The 22953-nt window shown below is 41.1% G+C and overlaps 1 protein-coding gene across 6 annotated transcripts in view; it reads left to right on the forward strand.

Moving 5' to 3' along the window:
- Positions 1–22953, forward strand: part of stj (voltage-dependent calcium channel subunit straightjacket) — a 57605-nt gene that overhangs the window by 20735 nt on the left and 13917 nt on the right. For 2 of the 6 annotated variants that reach the window (XM_088259522.1, XM_088259524.1), the window contains 10 exons: positions 6710–6837; positions 7315–7368; positions 10674–10764; positions 11464–11502; positions 13570–13680; positions 14373–14661; positions 15401–15526; positions 16636–16761; positions 17711–17834; positions 22136–22153. In XM_088259522.1, the coding sequence (XP_088115648.1) occupies positions 6710–6837; positions 7315–7368; positions 10674–10764; positions 11464–11502; positions 13570–13680; positions 14373–14661; positions 15401–15526; positions 16636–16761; positions 17711–17834; positions 22136–22153 (1106 nt within the window). The remainder of the gene's footprint in view (positions 1–6709; positions 6838–7314; positions 7369–10673; positions 10765–11463; positions 11503–13569; positions 13681–14372; positions 14662–15400; positions 15527–16635; positions 16762–17710; positions 17835–22135; positions 22154–22953) is intronic. The other 4 variants (XM_088259528.1, XM_088259525.1, XM_088259526.1 and 1 more) reach the window with 4 other exon arrangements.

Genomic DNA, 22953 nt, shown 5'->3' on the forward strand with positions numbered 1-22953 from the left:
CGAGAGGCAGTTCCAGCAACTCCGTGAGCTGTTGTCGAAGTGCACAGCAGCTAACGTAAGCTCCCCAGGGGGGGAGGTTATCGCGGGTGTCGAACAATCCACCCACCTACGAACGCGGCAGGACGACGCCGCCAATCAGCCCAGAACGGGATTCAGGACATCGGCCGCAGCTCTACCGGTTCCGGTGTTGGATCCGGAACCTACGCGATTCGCTGGGGAATCGCGGGACGAACTGACCGGCCACAGAGGAGAAGCGCCCGGGGGACATGGCCCGGCGCCTACTGGCAACGCGGAGCCGAGGCGTATGGAAACCTCTGGCTTGCGTTGGCGCGCACCGGACGAACGCGATCGCTACCCGGTACGCGAATGGGTCGACGGAGCTCGACCGGACGAACGGCACCGCAGAGATGACGGAAGAGCAATCTACGCGGAACCCTCACCCCGAGGCGGGGACTACTTTCGATGGTCGGGGCAGCCGCCGGAGTTGCCCAAGTTCAGCGGAGACCCGAGGGAATGGCGCCGCTTCAACGCGGCATATCTCCAATCTACTGAGAGATGGGGGATAGGGGACGCTGACAACATCGGAAGATTGGCGCGCGCACTGGAAGGGCGTGCGCGTCACATGGTAGCAGGCCTGCTACTGTATCCGCGCAACGTGTCGGAAATATTGCGGACGCTGGAGGACGCCTTCGGCAGCCCGACACTCATCATCGCGCAGATACTGGAAGACGCCCGGAGGATGCCGAGTCTCGCCGACCACCCCGCGGATGAAGCAGTCGTGGATTTTGCGGTTTCGATACGCAACGTCATCACCACCGTGGACGGGATGGACGCTTGCTATCTCGACAACCCGCAGCTGCTAGCGGAGATGGTTGCCAAGATGCCGACGCAACTCCGGTGGGATTGGTTCCGCGATCGCCGCCGCGAGACGAGGAGCAGTATCTACGATCTCGCCGCTTGGCTTGACGAGATCACCGCCGGCATCACGCGCCACGGAGGTCTGTTCAGAATGGTGGCGAGGAACAGAGACAAGGAGCGCGCGGGTCAGCGCGACAAGTGCGCCGAGCCCGCCCGCCGCGAGAACGCTCGACGCGTCGAGCCAAGGAGTCACGTGTTTGCGACGCGCGACACGACGAGTGACAAGGAATGCGTATTTTGTAAGGCCAGCGGGCATAACTTACGCCGATGCAAACGGTTCGAGAAGAAGACCGTGGACGACCGCTGGGAATTTGTGCGGCTGTCCAAACTGTGTTTCCAGTGTTTGGAATCAGGGCACAGGGTGCCCGAGTGTGAAGCAAGAAAGTGTGAAATCTGCCGGAGACACCACAATAGAATCCTGCACTACCGCACGGATGGTGCCGCGGAAGCCGTGAAAAGTGAGGAAGTTGTGGACAATGCGCAGGTGCTGTGGACAAATGACTGTGAGGTCCCGGTCACATTCAAAGTGCTGCCGGTTACTTTGAAGGGACCGCGGGGGACCGCAAAAGTGTTCGCCTTGTTGGACGAGGCTGCGTCTGTGACCCTCCTCGAGGAGGGTGTCGCCCGCGCGATAGGTGCTACGGGGATAGCAAGGAATCTGACGATAAAAGGTGCGACTGGACAAAGCAACACACACAGGTCGCAGCGTGTAACGGTGACCTTGATAAGTGATCACAACGGGGAATTCGAGATCGGGGCGAGGACCATCAAGGACTTGGACCTTGTACACAAAAGTGGCGCGCCCGCGCGGACTGGAGCTCGCGTCATCAGACCGCAGATGCTGATCGGCCTCGATAACGCGTCTCTCATGTTCCCGATCGACACTCCAGTGCTTCGGGAGGATGGTCAGCTGACCATAGTGACCACACTGGGGCCAGTAACGTACGGGGGTACCGTACACCCCAACTTCAATCTGCCAAACAACCGGGTCGAGCAAGGGTTGGACGAGCTATTGAAGAGAAACTTCGCCGTGGAGTCATTGGGCGTCTCCACCGCCGAAAGGAATCGCGCAACCGATAAGCGCGCATTGGAACTCTTGAAGAATACTACAAGACAGCTCCCGTCAGGCCAATGGGAGACCGGGCTATTATGGGCTCGGGACGGAGACGTACTGCCGTGCAATCGCCAGGCAGCCTTGAACAGGCTTCACTCTCTAGAAAGGAAGCTAGGACGTGACGCGGCATTGGCAGCGGCTTACAAGGCCAAGATAAGTGAATATATTGGAAAAGGATATGCTGTGAAGCTCGACCCCGCAGAAGAGAATGTGCACCACCCGAGGGAGTGGTATTTACCTCACTTCGCTGTGAGTAACCCGAACAAGCCGGGTAAGATAAGAGTGGTATTTGACGCTGCCGCCCAGCACCGGGGGACGTCATTGAATGACCACTTACTGACAGGACCAGACCTCCTGTCCTCGCTGTTGGGGAACCTCCTTCGATTCAGGGAAGGGGCCGTGGCGGTAGCCGCAGACATCAAGGAGATGTTTCTGCGAATTAGGATCAATGAAGCTGACCAGCCATCGCAAAGGTTCCTGTGGCGAACGAATAGCCGGGATGAACCCGAAACGTACATGTTGACATCGATGATGTTCGGCGCGAAATGCTCGCCCAGTAGTGCCCAGTTTGTCCGCGACAAGGTCGCCCAAACGTACGCACACGAATTTCCGGCCGCCGCGGCGGCCATACAAGGACGAATGTATATGGATGACTATTTGGATGCGACCGACAGCGAAGAAGCGGCCGCATCCCTCATACATGGCCTGAGGCAGGTGCTCCTAAGGGGAGGCTTTGAGCTCACGAGGTGGGCGTCTAATAAGCCAGGAGTCCTGAAAGGCATTGCGGAAAAGGAAAAGGCGGAAAATGCCATCAGAATAGGAGAAGCAAATACAACGGAAAGAGTCCTGGGTTTAATGTGGAACCCCAGGAGCGACACGTTTCTCTTCGAATATGGGACCGAGATGGCCTCGATCCCCGAGAACCCCACCAAGCGCCAAATGCTGAGCGCGACGATGAGTATTTTTGACCCGGTCGGCTTTATTACGTGCCTCACCGTGCGGTCAAAAATTATCCTACAGGCCGTCTGGCGATCAAAGACGGGCTGGGATGAGACGCTGTTGCCGGAGCACTCTGAGAGATGGTCAGAGTGGCGCCGGCTGATGGAGAACAACGAATGCAGAATACCAAGATGTGTGCTACAGTCTAAAGGGCGACTCGTGACGCTGCACATCTTCTGCCACGCATCTGAACAGGCTTGTTGTGCGATAGCCTACTTTGTGAACGCCGGCGACGCGGCGTTCGTGATGGCCAAATCGAAAGTGGCCCCCCTGAAGCCGCTCTCCATACCGCGCCTAGAGCTACAGGCGGCACTGATGGCGGCACGGATGGCTGCCACCATCAAAAGGGAGAGTCAGGCGAGGATAGTAAGAACGATCTACTGGACGGACTCCAGCACGGTGCTGTGTTGGATACGCAATGATCCTTTGAAATATGCAACGTTCGTGGCCAATCGATTGGGAGAGATCGATGAGTTGACCACGCGTGAAGAATGGAAATGGGTCCCCACAAAGGAAAACCCGGCGGACATTGGAACCCGCGACAAGGGGACCCCTGACCTCTCAAGAGACGGACTGTGGTTTGGGGGCCCGCGTTTCTTGAGGGAGGAAGAGACAGAATGGCCCACAGAGAAAGTTGGGCGAACGAGACCAAGCGCAGAAGCGCTCGAAGAAAAACCGGTTCGACAGTTTGTCGGACACACAAGGAACGAGGAGGCCCTCCCGCAGGTGGAGCGGTTCTCCTCCTGGACCCGGCTGGTGCGCACGACCGCCTGGGTACTACGATTCATCTCCAGATGCCGGCGGCACTCGGTCACAGGACAACCCGGAGGGGGGTTTGAGTTGCGCGCCGCGGAGATGCAGGACGCTGAAAACATGTGGATTAGGAAGTCACAAGAAAGCTCATTTCAAGACGAGCTGCAAATGCTGCGGGAGGGAAAGGGAAGCCCGCCCGGAAGCCGTCTGTACGCCGCGACGCCGTACTTGGACAGCAATGGAATAATACGAATGGGTACACGCCTTAAGGCCGCGTCCGAATTCGCGGCAGGCCTCACTGCCCCACCCGTCCTCGACGGAGCATGCCGATATGTGCGGCTATTGATTGAACATGTCCACAAGAAAGGTGGACATCCAGGAACAGAAAGAACTGTAGCAGACCTACGAACGAAGTATCATATCCTGCGGCTGAGGGACGCCGCTAAGAAAATATCACGGGAATGTCAGACATGTGAGACAGCTCGGAGCAGACCAAGGATCCCACTGATGGGACAGTTGCCCGCATCCCGGCTTGCGTACGGCGCACCGCCCTTTGCGCACTGCGGAGTAGATTTCTTCGGGCCGATAGCCGTGACTGTCGGCCGAAGACGGGAAAAACGTTATGGCGTTCTTTTTACGTGTATGGTTACACGCGCCATCCACCTAGAACTCGCGTCCTCACTGCAAGCGGACTCCACGATAATGGCAGTGAGGCGGATGATTTCCCGGAGAGGGTGCCCCATCGCCCTGTACTCCGACAACGGGACCAATTTCCACGGCGCCGACAAAGAGATGCGCGACGCCGTGACGGAACTACGGAAGGATGGAAAATTGTTGGCGGAGCTGACAATTCGGAACATAAGATGGGAATACATACCGCCATCTTCCCCACACATGGGTGGGGCATGGGAGAGGCTCGTTAGGTCGGTAAAACGAGCTCTCAAGGCGACTTTAAACGAACAGGCTCCGAAGGAGGAGACCCTGAAAACGATACTGGCCGAGGCAGAGTATTCAGTTAACAACCGTCCACTTACACAGGTGACTCTGCAGCCCGAGGAAGCTATACCCCTCACCCCGAACCACCTGCTCATCGGAACCGCTAATGCGCACCCCACGCTGGCGCATTACGACGAAGACGACGAAGGAGCCTGCCTTCGCAAACAGTGGCGGATCGCCCAGAGATCCGCGGATATGTTCTGGCGGCGCTGGCTGCGGGAATATCTCCCAACGTTGGCCCAACGGAAGAAATGGCGCGATCCCGCGCCTCCGATCCAGAAGGACGACATGGTCGTAATTGTCGACCCGAACCTGCCGAGGAACTGTTGGCCGCGGGGAATAGTGACCCGAGCCGACCAAGCAGCAGACGGCCAAGTACGAGTCGTGGAGGTAAAGACCCCTAGGGGGGTCTACACCAGGCCGGCCGCAAAGATCGCGGTAATAAGAAGAGAAGGCGCGCGACCCGTCCCCGAGAATTTAGGTGCAGACTAGCTGCACGGGGGGAGTGTTACGGACGGATCGCACACCCCGTACGGCGGCCCTGAAAAAGAATTCCAGGCGCCTGGCGGCGAGCGAAACGGTCGCCCGTCGGAATGCGACCCGAAGAAGGGCCTCTATGGATTCTACCGATTTCTCATGTATTTACAGAATGTATTAGATGTAAGAAAGAATAAGACAATGTTAATATTAAATGCGCCTAGATGTTAAGTTGTATAAATAGATTACTGATAAAATAAACTTGTAAATTGTAATGTAATAACGAACTGTTGGAACGGCACCGGTACGGTATGAAAGTGTAGCCCGTCCGGTGCCCATTAGAGAGAGACAGAGATATGGCTGTCTCTCTCCCCCGGCCGCTGATTGGCTGTACTTTCCCACTGTCGGGCGGTACGCGATCACGGCCGGGTATATAGAGGGCGCATTTTTTGGTAATAAACCAGTTCTGGTGTGACTGTTGAAACCTGTGTTTCATTTCTCCGCTCCCGCTCCTTGGACGACTCGCCGCGCCGCCAGCCTGGACCGCTTCGCCTCATTATACCGATTCACGGACCAGTTTCGGAAAGCCCTTATCAGGGCTATTGAGGTTGACTTGTCGGTCCAGTGCCGCTCTTCCCGGCTCATACATCCATTCACCTCCGTCCGTATCCAGCTTACTCGGTAACTCGGTACGGCGGGGCCGTCTGGAACGTCACCCCTTACAACGGTGGCATAGTTGGGAGATTCCGAAGAAGGCCAGGCGTGTACATTTTTGAGAGTCATCGCACGTAACCCACGCCGGTTACACAATTTATATTGCTTCTGTTGTGTTTTTTTTTAACAGGATGACTTTTAAATTATGTAAACTCTTTAAATAAAAAATAAAATAACTTGATATTCTTTATTTCATTAATCAGTCACTTTCTGGTAAAATCTATTAATTTTTAATTTAAGTTTTACTTAGCAAATTGCACTATTTATTAAACAAATAGTGGTATTTACTAAGTAAACTTAAATTAAAATGTGATATTTTTAATTGAGTAAGCTGAGAATTAAGTGGTTACTTATGATTATGCATGTAAATTTTATATCTGCATCTTCTTCTTCTTCTAACCCTTATCCGCACCCAATGGTGCATAGGGCACTGCATCATATACGCAGTGTTATCTTGATCGTTACTTACATGAAGGCAAGGTGATCACTCCTGCGCTTCAGGCTTGGCGCAGGAGTGATCATCTTCCAGGGTAATATTAAATAAATATTAGTGTGTAAAATCACAAATATTATTTATCACCCCCCCGGGAATCGAACCCGGGACCTCCAGCACGGTAGCTAAATACACTAACCATTACACCACGGAGGCGGGTATAGCTCACCTTTTTTATTTTGAGGTATCGATAAAATCTTGTTGAATTTCGCTTCACTTTTGATTGAGCATATCGGTGATTGCAGGTTGTACTGTCGCCATCACGAGAAGACCTTCGCCACTCCTGAAGCGCAGCTGCTGTACTTTCTGGAGCGAATGCGGCAACAGGGCTGGCACTGGCCCCTCAAGCCGCGCCCCCCGGAATACATGCACTGTAAGTACCCCCTCTAACGTCCTCCCTAATCCTCCGATGATATTCTAACTCATTTATATTTCAGGATTTCCCCCAGGATTCATCCCCTAAAGCGTTGTCTTGGTCTTTCTTTTGCATCCATTGCTATTTTGATGGTTCCGTTTATTCATCCTTCAGTATTCTGGATCGGATCATTTGCGCCTAGAAAACTTATTTCATTTCATCATTTTCAGTTGACCATTCTCCATTTCATATTGTCCTTTTTTGCATTTTGTTATAATTGTTCTTCTAGTTGACGGAATCTTACGAACCGATAAATTGTGGCCAAATTTTCATATCGTTGTTTATTTGCTTTTGTAAGAGTTAAATATGAATATTGGAAAGTAGTGGAGACATTTTCCGCTGTTTTTGTGTTACCTGTTGTTTATTGCATATTTGAGTGTCGTTGAGAGAGAGAGAGCTATTTTGAGATGTAAAATATTCTCAAAATGTTCACAGCCAACACAAGTACAGGCAAGTCTGAGCCAAAAATGGAGAAGGATTCCTATTTCTGTGAGTAACGACTAATGTTACGTGGAATAGATAGATATTTTGTTTTGTTCGTGTGCACTTTAGCTTTTGTCGAGTGACGCAGTCCCGTTATCCGGGCTCTTATCCGGTCTACGTTCCGAGGGACAGCCGTTCCCGTTAATGTAGGGAAGAGCCGAAGTAATGGAGTCATTACACGAGAAATGTTTCCTTTGAGTAGGGTGCCTTCGGCGGGGCAGCATTCGACACTTCACTGCATGATTGTGTTTTGTGGCATTAGTGTATTTTGTTTTTAAACCGTTGATTTATTTTCCCCGCAAAACTAGACGAGGATTCATTTTGAGTGTGTAAAAATAATCCAAAATTATTTATTTGAGAGATATCACATTTACCTGCATGGATTATATTTTTGCACTGTGTTTTTAGAAGTTTGTGGTTGATGATTGTGTAAACTGATTGATCACGTTCCTGCGGTGTGGTCACAGGTGGACTATCCATTTAATTTATTTTTCTATCTATATCGGATGGAAAATGTTGTAAAGGCATGCATTTGTAGAATATATTTGACCCTTTGCGCATAATAACGTTATATTAGTTTATTTCTTTCAATTTGATTAATTTGGTCGGTATAATACTCTACAATTAGATATATTTTAATTAATTTTAATTTAAAGAAAGGGAAATATTTGTGTTTTTATTATTTACAAAAATACTTCAATTTCACACTATATCTGTGATCTTGATCGGCTCATTATTAGAAATTGGTATTAAATTGTGTTAGAGTGGGTTTGAACCGAGAAACTCTGACTCAAGAGTCCGCGACACTAACCACAGGACTACAACCCGACATTGGCATTTGAATCTTTCAAATAATCTAGCTCGACTTACTATAGAAGCTATGAAAATTGGAAACAAAAGCATGTGAGAATCTAAATTAGGAGGTAGGTACCTTCTGTATCGCCCTATGGCATCATAGATACCGCCTTTCATCTCAACAAAGTTAGCTTTGAAACTGGGTGGTTGAGAAAAAAATGTCTTCCTGTGATTGTACTGCTGGCATGTTTATGTGACGCACACACTAATGAATGGAACATTTCCCTCCTAGGCATGGCACTGACACCTCACCGACTTGCTGATGTTTTATTATCCCGACTGATAGTCGCACCTCCCCGAGAACACTGTCACCTAGAGATCACTTAGTACATCCATCTCATCCACACCTCATATTTTTCTGAACTTTAAGTTTTTTCTTCACCATGTTATACTTTATGATTTGAGGTGGTTTATCAATTATGTTTTCACATATTTTTTTAATACTAGGATTAAGATAATTCGTTTTATAGTATATACCACTATCACAAATATTTATAAAGGTTTACAATAAAGGTAGACTAAACAAAATACAATTATTTATATCTTTTGCAATTCAAAATTTATTAAACATATGTAAATACAATGCAACTTTGGATCAGTGCTCCGCAACCTTTTCTCGTCTACGACATACCAAAATTCTTCCTAGAATTCCGCGGCACACCAAAAGCTAAAATATATAGACCATTGACCAATTATTTACTTGTTATAATTATTCTTTACTACATTTTGAAAAATTGACAATATTTTGAAAAATAATTTGTCATTGTGTATTAAATACATGATGAACAATTCGCTCACTCCTTTCAAGAACGTCATAAATCAAAAATCAACAATTTTCAGTTGTGCGTGTTTTCGGAATGCCCAGAAAATGTACTATATCCCAGCAAAAGAGGCATACTTTAAACTTTATATTTACCCGCTACAGGGCAGAAAGTGTTGTTTTTGCATTTTGAAGAAAAGGTATGGTTTAATTTTTTTTTTTATTATATTAAATATTTTTCAAATGGAGAAAAAACCTTCAGGTTTTACCTAAAAAGATATATTGCACAGTAAAAAGTTCAATTAGTGGCTTGATATTTATTTTTAATACATTGCATTATATTTTTAAACTTTAAACTGATCTCTTGAAAAATCACGTTTTTTGATTTATGACGTTCTTGAAAGGAGTGAGCGAATTGTGAAATGTCAAATACATTGAATTTGACCGTGGCACACCTGTATTGGGCTCACAGCACACTGGTTGCGGAGCACTCCTTTCAATGATAAATACACAAATAAATATAATAATTTACATGATATATAAACATTTAGATATGTCCCCACCACTTGTTATTGATATATATTATATTTTTTTAAACTCAGATAAATAGTGTAAAGTGATGCACATTTTTAAAACATGTCTACTATTTTAGGCTCTAGGAAGTTTTAGTTTACTTTCAATAATGTAATTTTTACATAAATTAATTGAATATGTGAAGAAATTAAACATCTACAAAATAAATAAAATTTCTAGGAAATGGTTCCAAATTTGCTTTTAAATTGTAATTTTAATAAAACGGGGGAATTTCTGAACAACTTTGAAGGAAATCCACTTAAAATTAAATTGTGTTCAAATTTTGGCCATTTGACCTCTTGAATTACTTTTAACTTTTTTGAGGCTATGGTTTTATGTTATGTATCTATGATACACATCTGTAGTGTAGTGGTTAGTGCATTTGGCTACTGGAGGTCCCGTGTTCGATTTCCAAGTACAGTAAAATAAATATCAGTAATTTTTCAATGTAATGTTTATTTAATATCACCTTGGTAGATGTGATGGAGTGCTCTATGCACAATTGGGTGTGGATAAAGGTTAGAAGAAGAATTCTAAACCTTATAATAACCATATTTTATGGACTATAAGATGCACCTTCATTTTTAAGCTTTAAAATAAAATATATTTTAGTTTTTTATTATTAGATTCCAAAGACAGACTATTTTTTCCGTAGTTCATAAAACTCAATTGACCTTTAAAATCTCTGAAAATCATAATCTGAACCTTCTTTCTCTTTCTCTTCACCATCATAAAACATTAAACATAGCATTACACAATTGTAGTGTATTTTTGTGTACTACAAATGCACATGTGGCGTTGTGTGGTGGACTACATTTTTTAATTGTACGATTCCCATCACTACAATGTTGCCAGAAAGAGATATGTTTCCCGCAGCATCAAGTATGTAGCCTTTTTAAGACTGGCGGAAATCAAACACTTGCTATTTTTATATTAAAAATATGATACTTAATTACTCCGTAGAGTCTTATATTCCATAAAATACGGTGCTGAATTATCATTGCGCGATTCAATTCTGATTGGTAATTATCAATCCAACAGTTTACAAGTCGCACTATTTAAATCATGTTTGATCTATGACTTCCCAAGTAAGTTTATAGTAACGAATTGTATTAATCTGTAGGTGACCGTAGTTTAATGCAAGCGCTTGTGTTTGACGCAAGGGTGACGGATTGGTTCTCTCAGAACATCACCGGATCTAAGGACGATAAGGGGTAAATACTGCTCTTATTACACTACTAATCTTACTGTTCCCGGATCGAAACTGGACTGGTCCATCATACGATATTGTACACTACTTCACTTTGTAAAATAAATTATTGCATAAGTAATGCACATAAAATATCCGTGGTCTTAATGAATATAGTAAAATATTCTAATTTTAGAGTTTTGATTTGGCATTATGTGCCACTCATGTGACATTTATGGTCACGGTTGTGGCTGGTATGGTCACAATGCATCAAATATATGTTTTGTGACTGTATCAGCCACAAACACAATAAGAAATGGACACAGCAGGGCTCAGAATGGAAGATTTAATGACCCATTCCGAGTTATGATGGTTACATTTTTTGTGTATTATCGTTGTCTTCCATGTAACATTTCTGGTCACGATTGTAGCTGGTACGGTCACATTGCATCAAATATATATTTTGTAACTGTATCAGCCACAACTGCGACAAGAAATGCACACGAAAGGTGCGGAACGGAAGATTTACCAATCCTTCCAAGTCGTGATAGTTAAAAAAGTTAAACAAAATTTGATTTATTGTATAGTCCTATACTTATAGCATTTTTCGTAAATGCATACGAAATTCTATGCTCCAAGTTAGTGTTTTTTTATTGTAATTTATTGATTTAATTAATACTTATCATAAAATATCGCCTCTTGCATTATCATTTTATTGGAATAGCCCAAGCCCTATTACCATGTTGATGGTATTACTGCCCAGGTATGGTATACACAAACAAGCTGATAACAAGCATGGCTCTGTACCTAATCTTGTTAAAGTAGATAATATATAAAACAGTGGGTTATTTTCACATCTTTTCATTTCGACATCTTATCATAGACGAAGAAGAATAAAGAAGTATAGAAGAATATACAAGGCTTATGACCTGTCCTGGGCTGGTTGAGAGATCATTTTACACACATATAACATTCACCATTCTACCCATGATTGACAACCACTTTTGTGACTGTTGATTTTTTAATTAGATTTTTTTTTTAAATATAAAAAAATCTATAGTTTATACCTCACTTATTTCTTTACAAATTTTAACAAGAATAGTACTGATTGTCTTTGAATTTTTTAAATATTAATTTATTTGCCAATAATTAACAAAAAAGTGAAAATAGCCCATTCCATAACTTTCTGAATAAAATTATTCTTAGGATTGTTTTTAACTTTCTTAATACGAAACATATTCTATGTACTAACATCGAATGTGTTACTCATTTATGTTTAAATTTATATGAATAAATTTCTTTGAATTTAAGTTAAAACGCTTCAAAGTTCAAATTATTGTTAAAGAAAATGATTCAAATGGAAATTATGTAATAAAACAAATAAAAATGATATTTTATCTTGTGAAGAATTGACTTGCACAAAAGCTTTGAAGGTCTCAATAACACAAAAATACTTTAGAATTTTGCTAAATATTGCCAAGTTTATTATGGTAAGGTACATTATTTCAAAAACAAGTTTCTCATACTTAAAAAAATTCAATATACCTACCTTCCTAGTTTTAAATATTTTTATTTGAATCTCAGCTATTGAGTCTTTTTGAAAAAAAAACAGGAATAACATTTTAAATGTATTGGATATTCAAAGTGTATTTTCACAATTCTTATTATGTTACTATGAATTTATATAAACAATATTTTCATTTACAATTTTCTGTTTTAAAATGAGAATATTTTTAACATCTTGACGTAGGTTTATCATCATCAGACATTACTAGCGTTGACTGCAACCTGTTTCAATATCAATGATATACGGTAATAACGCCAAAACTGTATATGAAAGTTCACTATGTAAATCTTTGATATATCGCTCACTCCTTTCAAGAACGTCATAAATCGAAAATCGTCAAATTTCAGTTGTGCGTGTTTTCGGAATGCCCAGAAAATGTACTATATCCCAGCAAAAGTGGCATATTTTAAACTTAATATTTACCCGCTGCAGGGCAGAAAGTGTTGTTTTTGCATTTTGAAGAAAATGTTTTGTTTAGTTATTTTTTTAAAAAATACTAAATATTTTTCAAATGGAGAAAAAACCTTCAGATTTTATCTAAAAAGATCTGTTGCACAGTAAAAAGTTCAAAAAGTGGCTTGATATTTATTTTTAATACATTGTATTATATTTTTAAACTTTAAAAACTTTCTCCTGAAAAATCAAGTTTTTTGATTTATGACGTTCTTGAAAGGAGTGAGCGATATGTTCATGGAAAAATAATATTCTATGATATTCTGTGAAGATCATCCATGAATGTATGAGGTATGTTCTGACTTGTTACAGATTGGGGCAGTGGAAATATAACTGATAATTATGTACATATAACCGTTTAAATTTTCTTTTGAAATGCTGCAGTCGGACATTTTTATTTCAGGGTGGAGAACTAATAATTACTAAACAAATTAATTTTTAAAATGCAGCACAAAGGATTTATTATTATTATGTATTTCAACCAGTCTGGGAGTGTGGCAGTATATGGTCATTCAAACAAAACTTTCCTCAAAGGAGTATGGGCAACATTCGCACTTATAACTAAAGCCCGGTAACATTTATTTCTAAAATTGCACTGTACTGCCATCTGTGGTTTTATTTAAACACTAAAATCACACTTCAGATTATTTTTCTGTTTTAACCATGACATTTAACTAAAAATGAAGTTTGTGTGACTTCATCATAATGACATTGTCAAAAAAAAAACCCATGAAATAAAACATTGATAATTTTCCATATTTGTCAAATACACGTGCAGAGCTTTGCTAATGGGATACATTGCATTTCTAGGAAGGAATTCATCCAGAGATTTGGAATAACTGTTGCCTTTGTAGCAACTCACAGCGGACTGACTCGATGGCAATCCTTTCCACATCCTGATGATCCCCATAGCTCAGAAAGGTACATTTAAACTAGTTTAAAATGTGAATCGAATGAGCGAAGAAAAAATAGTAAAACAAATTTATGAGGCGAATGTGGTTGGTAATAGAAGCAGAGGAAGAAAACTTGGCATTATCAAGTGTTTCAAACACTAGAAAGTGGTCAGGTCAGGATTTAGAATAATCGGCGGGTATGTATGAAGTGATGCATGAATGTGGAAGAGGTGAAGATTGTTTGCAAAGACAGATATACGGGCAAAAACTGTCGGGAGGAAGTGGATCCCTGCAGTTCGTCCCCTTGCCAAAACGGAGCCACCTGTTCCGGTAACGTCGCCCAGTTCTGGTGTCACTGGTAATGGTTAGTTTGTTTGTTAATATAGTATCTTCCTTCAAGGATTCATACAAATAAGTAGTGTCTAAATTACATAAACTGGTATGAGTACGGGAATGCATATTCAACCCTGTGTGCCCTTCCTTCCACCATTTTTATTTCCATGTACCAATGAGCTCCTCTACCCTGAGCACCGTCATATTTATACCATCGAATGTATTCCACTCCTGTATCCATTAAAATTGAGAATAGGTTACTCAGTTAGTTACTTTGAAACTTATATGTTTTTATTTTATTAGTAAGTTGTGAGTGACATTTCGGCTTTGCAGAACTGTCACGCACCAATGTTTAATTTGTCATTTGAAAGTCTGTTGGTTGGGCAGGCCCGAGTTTGGCGAGCGGTACCCGCGCGCCACGGACGAGGTGTGGTACAAGCGCGCGGTGGAGCAGCACTACCTGGAGCCGTCCAGCTTCGTGTACTCCACGGACTGGGAGCCCGGGCAGCGCTACGCAGGTGAGGACACGGGCGAGGCGCCGCCCGGCAAGCCGCTGCTCATCGCCACGCACGCTGTGTTCCACTCCGCCGAGGGCCGCGCCGCGCCCGCCGCCGTCGTGGGCTTCCAGTTCCACCTCTCCAGCCTGCACGCGCTCTTCACCAACATCACCTCCTCCGTGAGTTGGCCCCACTTAGTGTTCGTGTAACCCTAGACCATGGGAGCTACTAGCTAGCACTACTCGTGTGTTTCCATTTGTTTGCATCCTTCTTCTACTGTGTATGTCATGTCAGGTCCCCCTGATGCCTAATATCACTTGAGAGTAATTGTCCTTGTCTTTGGCAGCTCTAAACAGCGCCTCGCCGGTACTGATCCCCGTCCAATCTCGTAAATTCCAGAGCCAGGAGATCTGTCTTCTGCTCACGCCGATCCTCTATTTTGCCTTTTATGATTAGGTGCAATAGCTCGTACTTCTCTCCTCTTAGCATGTGCCCCAGAGTCAGTAATTGTCTCCTTGTTCTTGCACTTTGGAGCACATTTGCATTGCTGACCATATCGGTCCATGCGCTACCTAAGATAAACAGCTGACCTGAGCTCCCCAGTAGCCACTTTTATTGGAATTTATTGAAAATCCTTTGATCAAAATTCCTTTTTTTTTAATATTGTTTTTATCACTATGATTAGACTTGTTTTATTTTAAAAAAATAATACAGCATGTTTTTTTAAATTTTTTTTTGTTTTTTTTTTTAACTGGATAACTTTTGAATTATGTAAACTAAACTAAAATTAAATAACTTGATAATTTTAGTCCTATTTTTGTGAAAAAAAACTATGTGGTCTACGATTATCTCTGTCATGTATCTATGTAAAAAATTGAATAAGACTGATCAATCATAAATGGATCTTTTGAATTTCAGTGTGTTGAATCCGCAACATGCCCAAGGACGTGTAAGTCGGATGATCTGGAGTGTTACGTGCTGGATAACAACGGCTTTGTGGTAGTGAGTGAGAAACCGGATGATGCCGGACTTTTCTTTGGAGAGGTGAGTTACAAATATGCTTGTAGTCCGGGCAAATTAGACAAATTATAAAAGTGAAAGAAAACTTATACATTCAAAATGCAATCTCTCTCCAGCAAAGCTATAAAAGATGTTCGAATGGTGATAAGAAAAGAATGTAAGGCTGAGATGAGCATTAAATTAAGGAAGATGTGTTGAGATGGTTTGGGTGTGTGAATCAAATGAGTAAAGAAAGAGTAGTAAAACATATGAGGCGAATGTAAAGAACGTGGGAAACTTAGTATGATCAAGTATTTAAATACTTAAATGTGCTCAGGTTAGGAGTCCAAATGATAGGCGGGTATGTATGAGTTGATGCATAAATGTCGAAGAGACGAAGATTATTTGCAAAGACAGATTGATAAAGCGTCTTATTTTCTCTGCCTATCCCTGTGGTGAAGAAGCGTGATGGTTAGTTAGTTAGTACTATCAGTTTACTGCTTACTCCATACTCAGATAACACCTTCCCCAGGAACCATGGAAACAACATTGTATATTTATAAACAAATTGGTATTTTATATTTTATATATTAAAAGCATTGATAACTTTGTGGTATGGCAATTAAACACTCTATTCTCTCTGCCTATCCCTATGGAGAAGCAGCGCGATGGTTAGTTAGTTTAAAAAAAAATTATAAATCCATAAAGAGAGATACTTATGTATATCCAGATTCCGCGGGTTGACTAGTTGTCGGTTTTATATTGAAAGCTGTCCCGACGCATGTCCAGATTTGATACAGAAGCATCTAGGCTTCCTGACAGATCTGCTCTTGCTAAGCAATTTTTTTTTTAACTTAGTTGTGAAATTGATTGAAAATGTGAAACAATATAAAATTGTATCCCGATTTTACTGTGAATTTACATTTAAAAGCTTTCAATATACCTGTCACTGCCAATCTAAATAAATACAAGATTGTAAGTCCATCACCAAATTTTCTAGAAGTACCCAGTGTAAGCAGTGAAAGGGATTAGTGTTTAGTTCAATTAGTCAGCTAGATGCGATTCCGACTCGACGTTGGCCGGTACACAGACGCCCACAACCCCGACCAGCACAGCAGACAGACACGGAACAGTGCAAATTTGTCGGTTTGCAGGTGAGGCCGCCGGTGATGCGGCAGCTGGTGGCAGAGATGGTGTTCCGCAGCGTCCGCATCATAGACTACCAGGCCGTGTGCGCCGATCAGCTCAAGACTTCCAATCCGGCCAGCACTCTCATGACGGTAATCTTCAACCCATTACAGTACCAGTTCGTTAATCCGAATCAACGTTATCTTGATGGTTAAATACATGAAGGAAAGGTGATCAGCCCTGCGCTCAATTTACATGTGTTATAATGTTTGATAATAATTTTTTGATGATATTATGTAGATTTTTTTGGTCTACCTCCATAGTATAATGATCGGTGGTTCTATTTTCAGAGGGGTCAAAATAAATATGTGTGATTTTCCTCTCTAATATTGATCTAATCACATTCTGGAGTGGTACCTAAAACTCGGACTGTTTGTAACATTCATTTCATTAACAATCCATATAACACAGCGTCGATGCGATCAGTGTTAGAAGATGAAGAAAATATGGTCTTCTTCTTCTTCGTCTTTAGCGTTCTGTCCTCCACTTCCAACGCGTCCTTTATTCTCCCAAGGTTTCCTTCTCAAATTGTGGGGTCCTGTCTTGCAACATGTTCCGCCCATTGCTACTTGAGTCTCGCTACACGATCCATGATATCCGCTATTCTGGTTCTTTTCCCAATTTCCTTATTTCCTATTTTATCTCTCAGGCTTAAACCAAGCACGGATCTTTCCATGGATCGCTGTGTGTTTCCATGATCGTATTTGAACTTCTCTGCGTTTCTTTTTATCAGAGCCATATATGGCAATGTAAATAATAAGTCAGGTTCTTCTTCTTTCCATGTTCACTCCCTAGTTGAGTTGAGTTCTTCTCTTCACATCATCATTCCTGACGAAGTCATACCACTTAACACACATTATTCGCCTCAGGCACCTATTTTCGAAACTTGCTAGTTTCTTGCTTTGAACTTTGGTGAGGTGTCACGACTCGCATCTGTATAGCAACACTGTTAGGGTGCAGGCGTTAAAGAGACGACACTTGGTTTTTGTCGAGTAAAGCAGTGAGGATATATGGTAATGTTATGTTATGTTGAATTTCTAGCCATTGCGAGTCATCCAAAACGTGTTCAGGTGGGCCGTTTCCTACATACTGTGGATTTGGCAGTACTCCTGTCTGCTCTGCAGCGAGGCGTACGCCTACGCTGACCCCGACCCCATAGACGACGGTAAGTCCGCCCTCGCACGGCTCCAGTAGACAGAGAGCGACTTACCCGGCTCGTGCCCTAGATACGTTACATTATTGTGTCATGTGAATGAGAATGGACCCCTTGTTCACCCATAGATGGTACCTTATACTCCAGACAATTATTCAAACATTCATTTCGGCATCCAGATACCTGCGCACATGACAGCTGCTCAAGTAGACAATAGCGGTTTTTCTTTTAATCTTTTTAGACTCTAAAAATAAATGTGTCTAAAATCAAATACATTTTTTTAAAACCTTTACTTGTTTACGAGTGATTTTGGCTCTAACAAACTAATTTTTAAAAACAATAATTGACTGAAATTTAGTAAAATATAAAATAAACTATTCGATCCACATTAATTAAATCGTATTAAAATGTGGACAGTAAAAACTATTGTTACCTTAAATGTAACGTCAGTAAAAAATTAAACAATTGTCAGTTGTGCACCGCAGTATGGGTATTAACAGGTGCATTAGAGAGGCTACATCAGTATAAATGTCTGGGTTATTTGTTGACTCAGTGACCAGTGTGACCATTTCCAAGAGATGGACTCAAAAGCCAAGATACAAATGGCGAGAAACTGCTTCTTCAACATGCGTGACCACCTCAGTAATAGAAACAGTAATGGACTCTTAGCTACTACAAAGATAATTGAAGCATTTCAAATGTCCAAAATATCATTGGGTCGAGAGAGTTCAATGTTCTAAGGTGGTAAAGATGATCAGTAATAACTCGGTAGTACTCTTTGACTTTGGTTTATTATTAACAAGTACTACTAGGTAGCTCTAAAGTGAGTGACTGGTTTCTAGGAGAGACAAATCTAGAATGCCCTTGCCAGACTATCCGAGCATGCACACGATTGCAGCTATGTTGTTGTCACCAACATGCCCACATTCCTTACAAAAATCAAGATGTTTTGAGATGAATGGGAAAAGAGAGGTTTTATAGACACAAAAAAATAGAAAGCACACATATTTTATCTGGGAAGATAAATATGAAATAATATGATTATACGTATTGTATTACGAAGGCAAAGTAAAGGGTAAAAACTAAGGGTGTTTGCCAAAAGAATTTATAGGTTAGAGAGAGCGGGGGGGGGGGGGGGGGGGGGGGGGGGGGGGGGGGGGGGGGCTAAAGTGGGCGGTGACATGTCTCACTTTTATTTATATGGGAATTGGAGGATATTAGAGTCACTAAGAATAGTGCTATAGTAGTGGTGTATAGTGTTTCTAGTGTAGTGATGGTCCTGACCGAGACATGGGCGCTTTGAAACCGGTATACTGTCAGCAAAGTAAGTGCTTTAAATATTTAAAATCAATGGAATTGAAAATTTAAGTTGCAACTGAATATTTTCATAACTTCGCGCCCAATTGTCTACATGTACAGTTGTCGTGAGAGCTTTATGACGTGCGCAGTTATCATGGAACCAATCGTTTGAACTAGCAGCCAATACATGGCCAACATTCTGGCATCAAAGGATAAATCTTAAGGTGGGAACTGACCGGAGCATTTCGTCTTAACATAACATTCGAAGCGAGCATCCGACTTCGGATGGAGTACTCGGAAGGAACGGAGAGCAGCTCGGCTCGCTGTACTGACTACGAATGCTCGCATCATAATGTGTTACGTTCTGGCATGACTCTGGTCATTCCCCACCTTTATCAGAAATTATATAGAAATTTAATTTAATCTCGTGAGATGCTGATGGTATTTTTCTGTATTGATATTCCATTGTGTCATCTGCTTGTCATTTCGGACCGCAGAGCGGTGTTTGTCATCTAGTGTCATGATGGACAGTATCATGCTGTCCGAAACACGGGCGAGAAACAATTGTACAATAGCCTAGAAAGGTACTATCAGCAGCAAATCTTTTAGTTCGTTTAAAATGTATATAAACTATATTAAATGTTTCAGGTCAGTCCAAAAGTTTGAGTGCGTTTAAAAAAATAAACAGCGTAAATAAAACATAATTTATTCTTTTAACCCTTTCCGGTCCATAAAAAATTTTTTAAAAATTCCACCAGGTCCACAATAGATTTACAGCATTACAGGGTTAAACAATATATCCAAGTTTTTTTAAATAAAACTACACTTGTGTTAAAAAATTATTTTTATTTTGAATGTATACAATCTTGTTTCTTATTATTACATTTTACACTAAATACCAGTGAGAAAAAAATATGTTTGCTTGTATTTTAACACTAAACTGATCGACATAGGACTCACCGGAATAAAGTCGATGTCGACTGATGACATTCCACATAGGACCGGAAAGGGTTAATCAATGATATTATATACTTTCCTCTACTCTCTACAATTTCTCGCCATCTTTCAGGTAGCTTTTTTTATTCCATTAGTGTAGAAAGACTTTGGTTTTGGTGAAAAAAACTTGAAAGATTTTTTTACACTTCAAAATAAAAAAAATTCCCCAGTAATTGTCTTTAGGCAACGAAATAAGTGAAATTACTCGGAGCAATGTTTGGGGAGTATGCAGTATGCGGCAAAACCTTCCAATCAAATTCAATAATTTTTCGTCCTGTAGTGTAATGGTTACCATTTTAGGCTACCATGCTGGAGGTCTTGGGTTAGATTCCCAGGGGTGTCAAAATAAATATAAGTGTTTTTTTTATTTTAAAATCTATTTAATATTTCCCTGGATAGCTATATGCAGCGCAGGACTGATCACCTTGCCTTCATAGAATCACTGATTATCTTAACATTGCATTAGTTTAATGTAATGCCCTATGTACCATTGGGTACCGATAAGGGTCAGTAGACGGCCGTGTGCGGCTTAGCATTATCATGATGAAATAATACTTTCTTGATATATACCAACCGCGGGCGTTTTCTAATCAATTCTGAGTTTAAATGACTTACTTTCATCCAATGTTCACAAAAGTTGGTGACAGATTGACTTATACAACAAGCAACCTACTGTTCTACGTTGGGAGTCATGAGGAATCGCATATTTGTTATGAATGCGCGCATCAACTTATGGACTGATCTAATATTTTTGTTAATAAGGAACTTTAGTGATTTTTAAAGAATAAATTTAACTTCCCTTAAAAAAATTGTTAATATCATTATGAATTACATCACCGTACAAACAATATTGAAAATTATAGTGTTATAAACCTCATCCCAACCCCTAACCTAACCCTAATCCTCAACAAGGATTTGGGCACACTCAAAATGCTGTGAATGGTTTTTTTCTTTGATTCTCCAACACCTGTTGAAATAGTCTCCAAGAAAAATATCATTTCATGCAGTTTCCAATAAATATGTGTAACAGACTGTTTGCCAACCGCGGATTGAGGTTGGATGATAATTTGGGCACATTCAAAATGTTGTGAAATACATTAAATTCTTTTGCTCACTGTAATGATTTTTATTTTTTGCTGAAGCTCCTTATTGACGATGGCATGGCAGGTGTTTTAATTTATCTTCGTTATGAAACGTGCATATGCGTTCATCGCTCCGGCCTTGTTTGTTAAATGTTTGATTGATTGATGTTACGATACGCGGATATGTTGTTCACTGTTGTTTGGTCACAGTAATGTCTCGAGTCACTCTCACGGGGACACCAATCGATTTTCAGCTGTTTTACTATCGATGCTATGCAATTTGTGTATTTTTTCGAGGATATCTGAATTCCTTACTCTAACTTGCTTCTAATTTGTTTATTTTTCGAGGATGATCTGGATACTTTATTTCAACTTCTAATTTGTTTCAACACTTTGCATTGACTGTTGCTATAATACAATTATGTGTCTATGTTTGTCAAATGTTTCTACGGCTATGGAAAGTTATCGTTTATTGGTCACGGTTAAATTATTAAGGAGCATGTTGTCTGTCTCACAAAAAGTGTGTTTATATATTATGTTGTGTTTAATGTTTTGTGTAACAAAAACCTGTTTTTTCCCCTACCGTCTTAGTTTACAGTTATTCAATTAAATTTCATTTAGATCAACGCTTTTATCTATCACTAATGTAGAATGAGACCAGTAATTTTCCCTCATAAATATTTTTTTTCCGAGTTTCCCTAGAGTAATTTGACATCCAAAAGGTATTTTGCCTTTGATATTTTATCTTTTTATCGCATCTTACAGCAAGTACCTACGATGTGATAATTTTTCTTAATTTGGAGTATAGCATTTGTTTTAATAGACTTGATATCTGTAGGAATTCGTTATCTAGAATCGACGGGTCTGAGCACTCGGTATAGAGCCCTAATCCATACAAAATTCCTTAAAAATGCAAACCTAACTTTTGGTTTTCAGAAGTGGTTTCGCCAACTGGTAAGTTAAACAATCGGCTTATGTAGAGAATGGTCAACTTGTGGATTAGAAATATTTGTTGAATCACCCCCTTTAAAAATACTTAGATCAGTACGGAATGAAAATCCTGTAAATACAATTGCATGAGTTTTGTAGGGAGAAAGAGGGTAGTGCTTTTTTTATTTAAATTTATAAATCCGGAATGGCATCGGAATATAAGTAAAAATTACTTGTCTTATAAGAATATTTTGAATTTTGTTTTTTGACAGTTGTTGTAGGATGACATCTATTTTATTTACACTTTTTATGTTGTATGAGGCATGGAACACCTTTTGAACTGCACATTTCCTCATCACTATTATTATTATTATTTTTAATTAAATAAGTGTTTAAATACTCCCCCGTGTTATTACTTTAATTCAATATAATTTATTTCAAATGTATTAATGGGCATTGCCTCGAAGTGTTATCAAAGATATTTCTTTTACCATAAATTCATTGCTTACAAATGATATGTTTATAAAATTAGATCACCGTGAATCAAATTTCATCAACATAATGCTATTAAAAACTCCGAAAAACATAAGAAATTGTGAATAGTACTACTACATACTACTGTATGTTTATTAAATGTTACTCACTATTACTTAATTTTTTGTACATTTTTTAGATAATATTTTACAAATACATCCATTGCAAGTAAAAAGTTTATGGCAGAGGAAATGTCTATAAAAATAGTGTGTTGTGATGCCCGTCAAGATGATTGGTTTTTTCGGACAGTATTTTTATTTTTATTTTTGTGTACCAGTTATTTTGTTTTT

This window comes from Brachycentrus maculatus, unplaced genomic scaffold (assembly GCF_059751285.1).
Source record: "Brachycentrus maculatus isolate JH-2025_06_01 unplaced genomic scaffold, ASM5975128v1 h1tg000117l, whole genome shotgun sequence".
In the NCBI taxonomy this organism is placed as follows: Eukaryota; Metazoa; Arthropoda; class Insecta; order Trichoptera; family Brachycentridae; genus Brachycentrus; species Brachycentrus maculatus.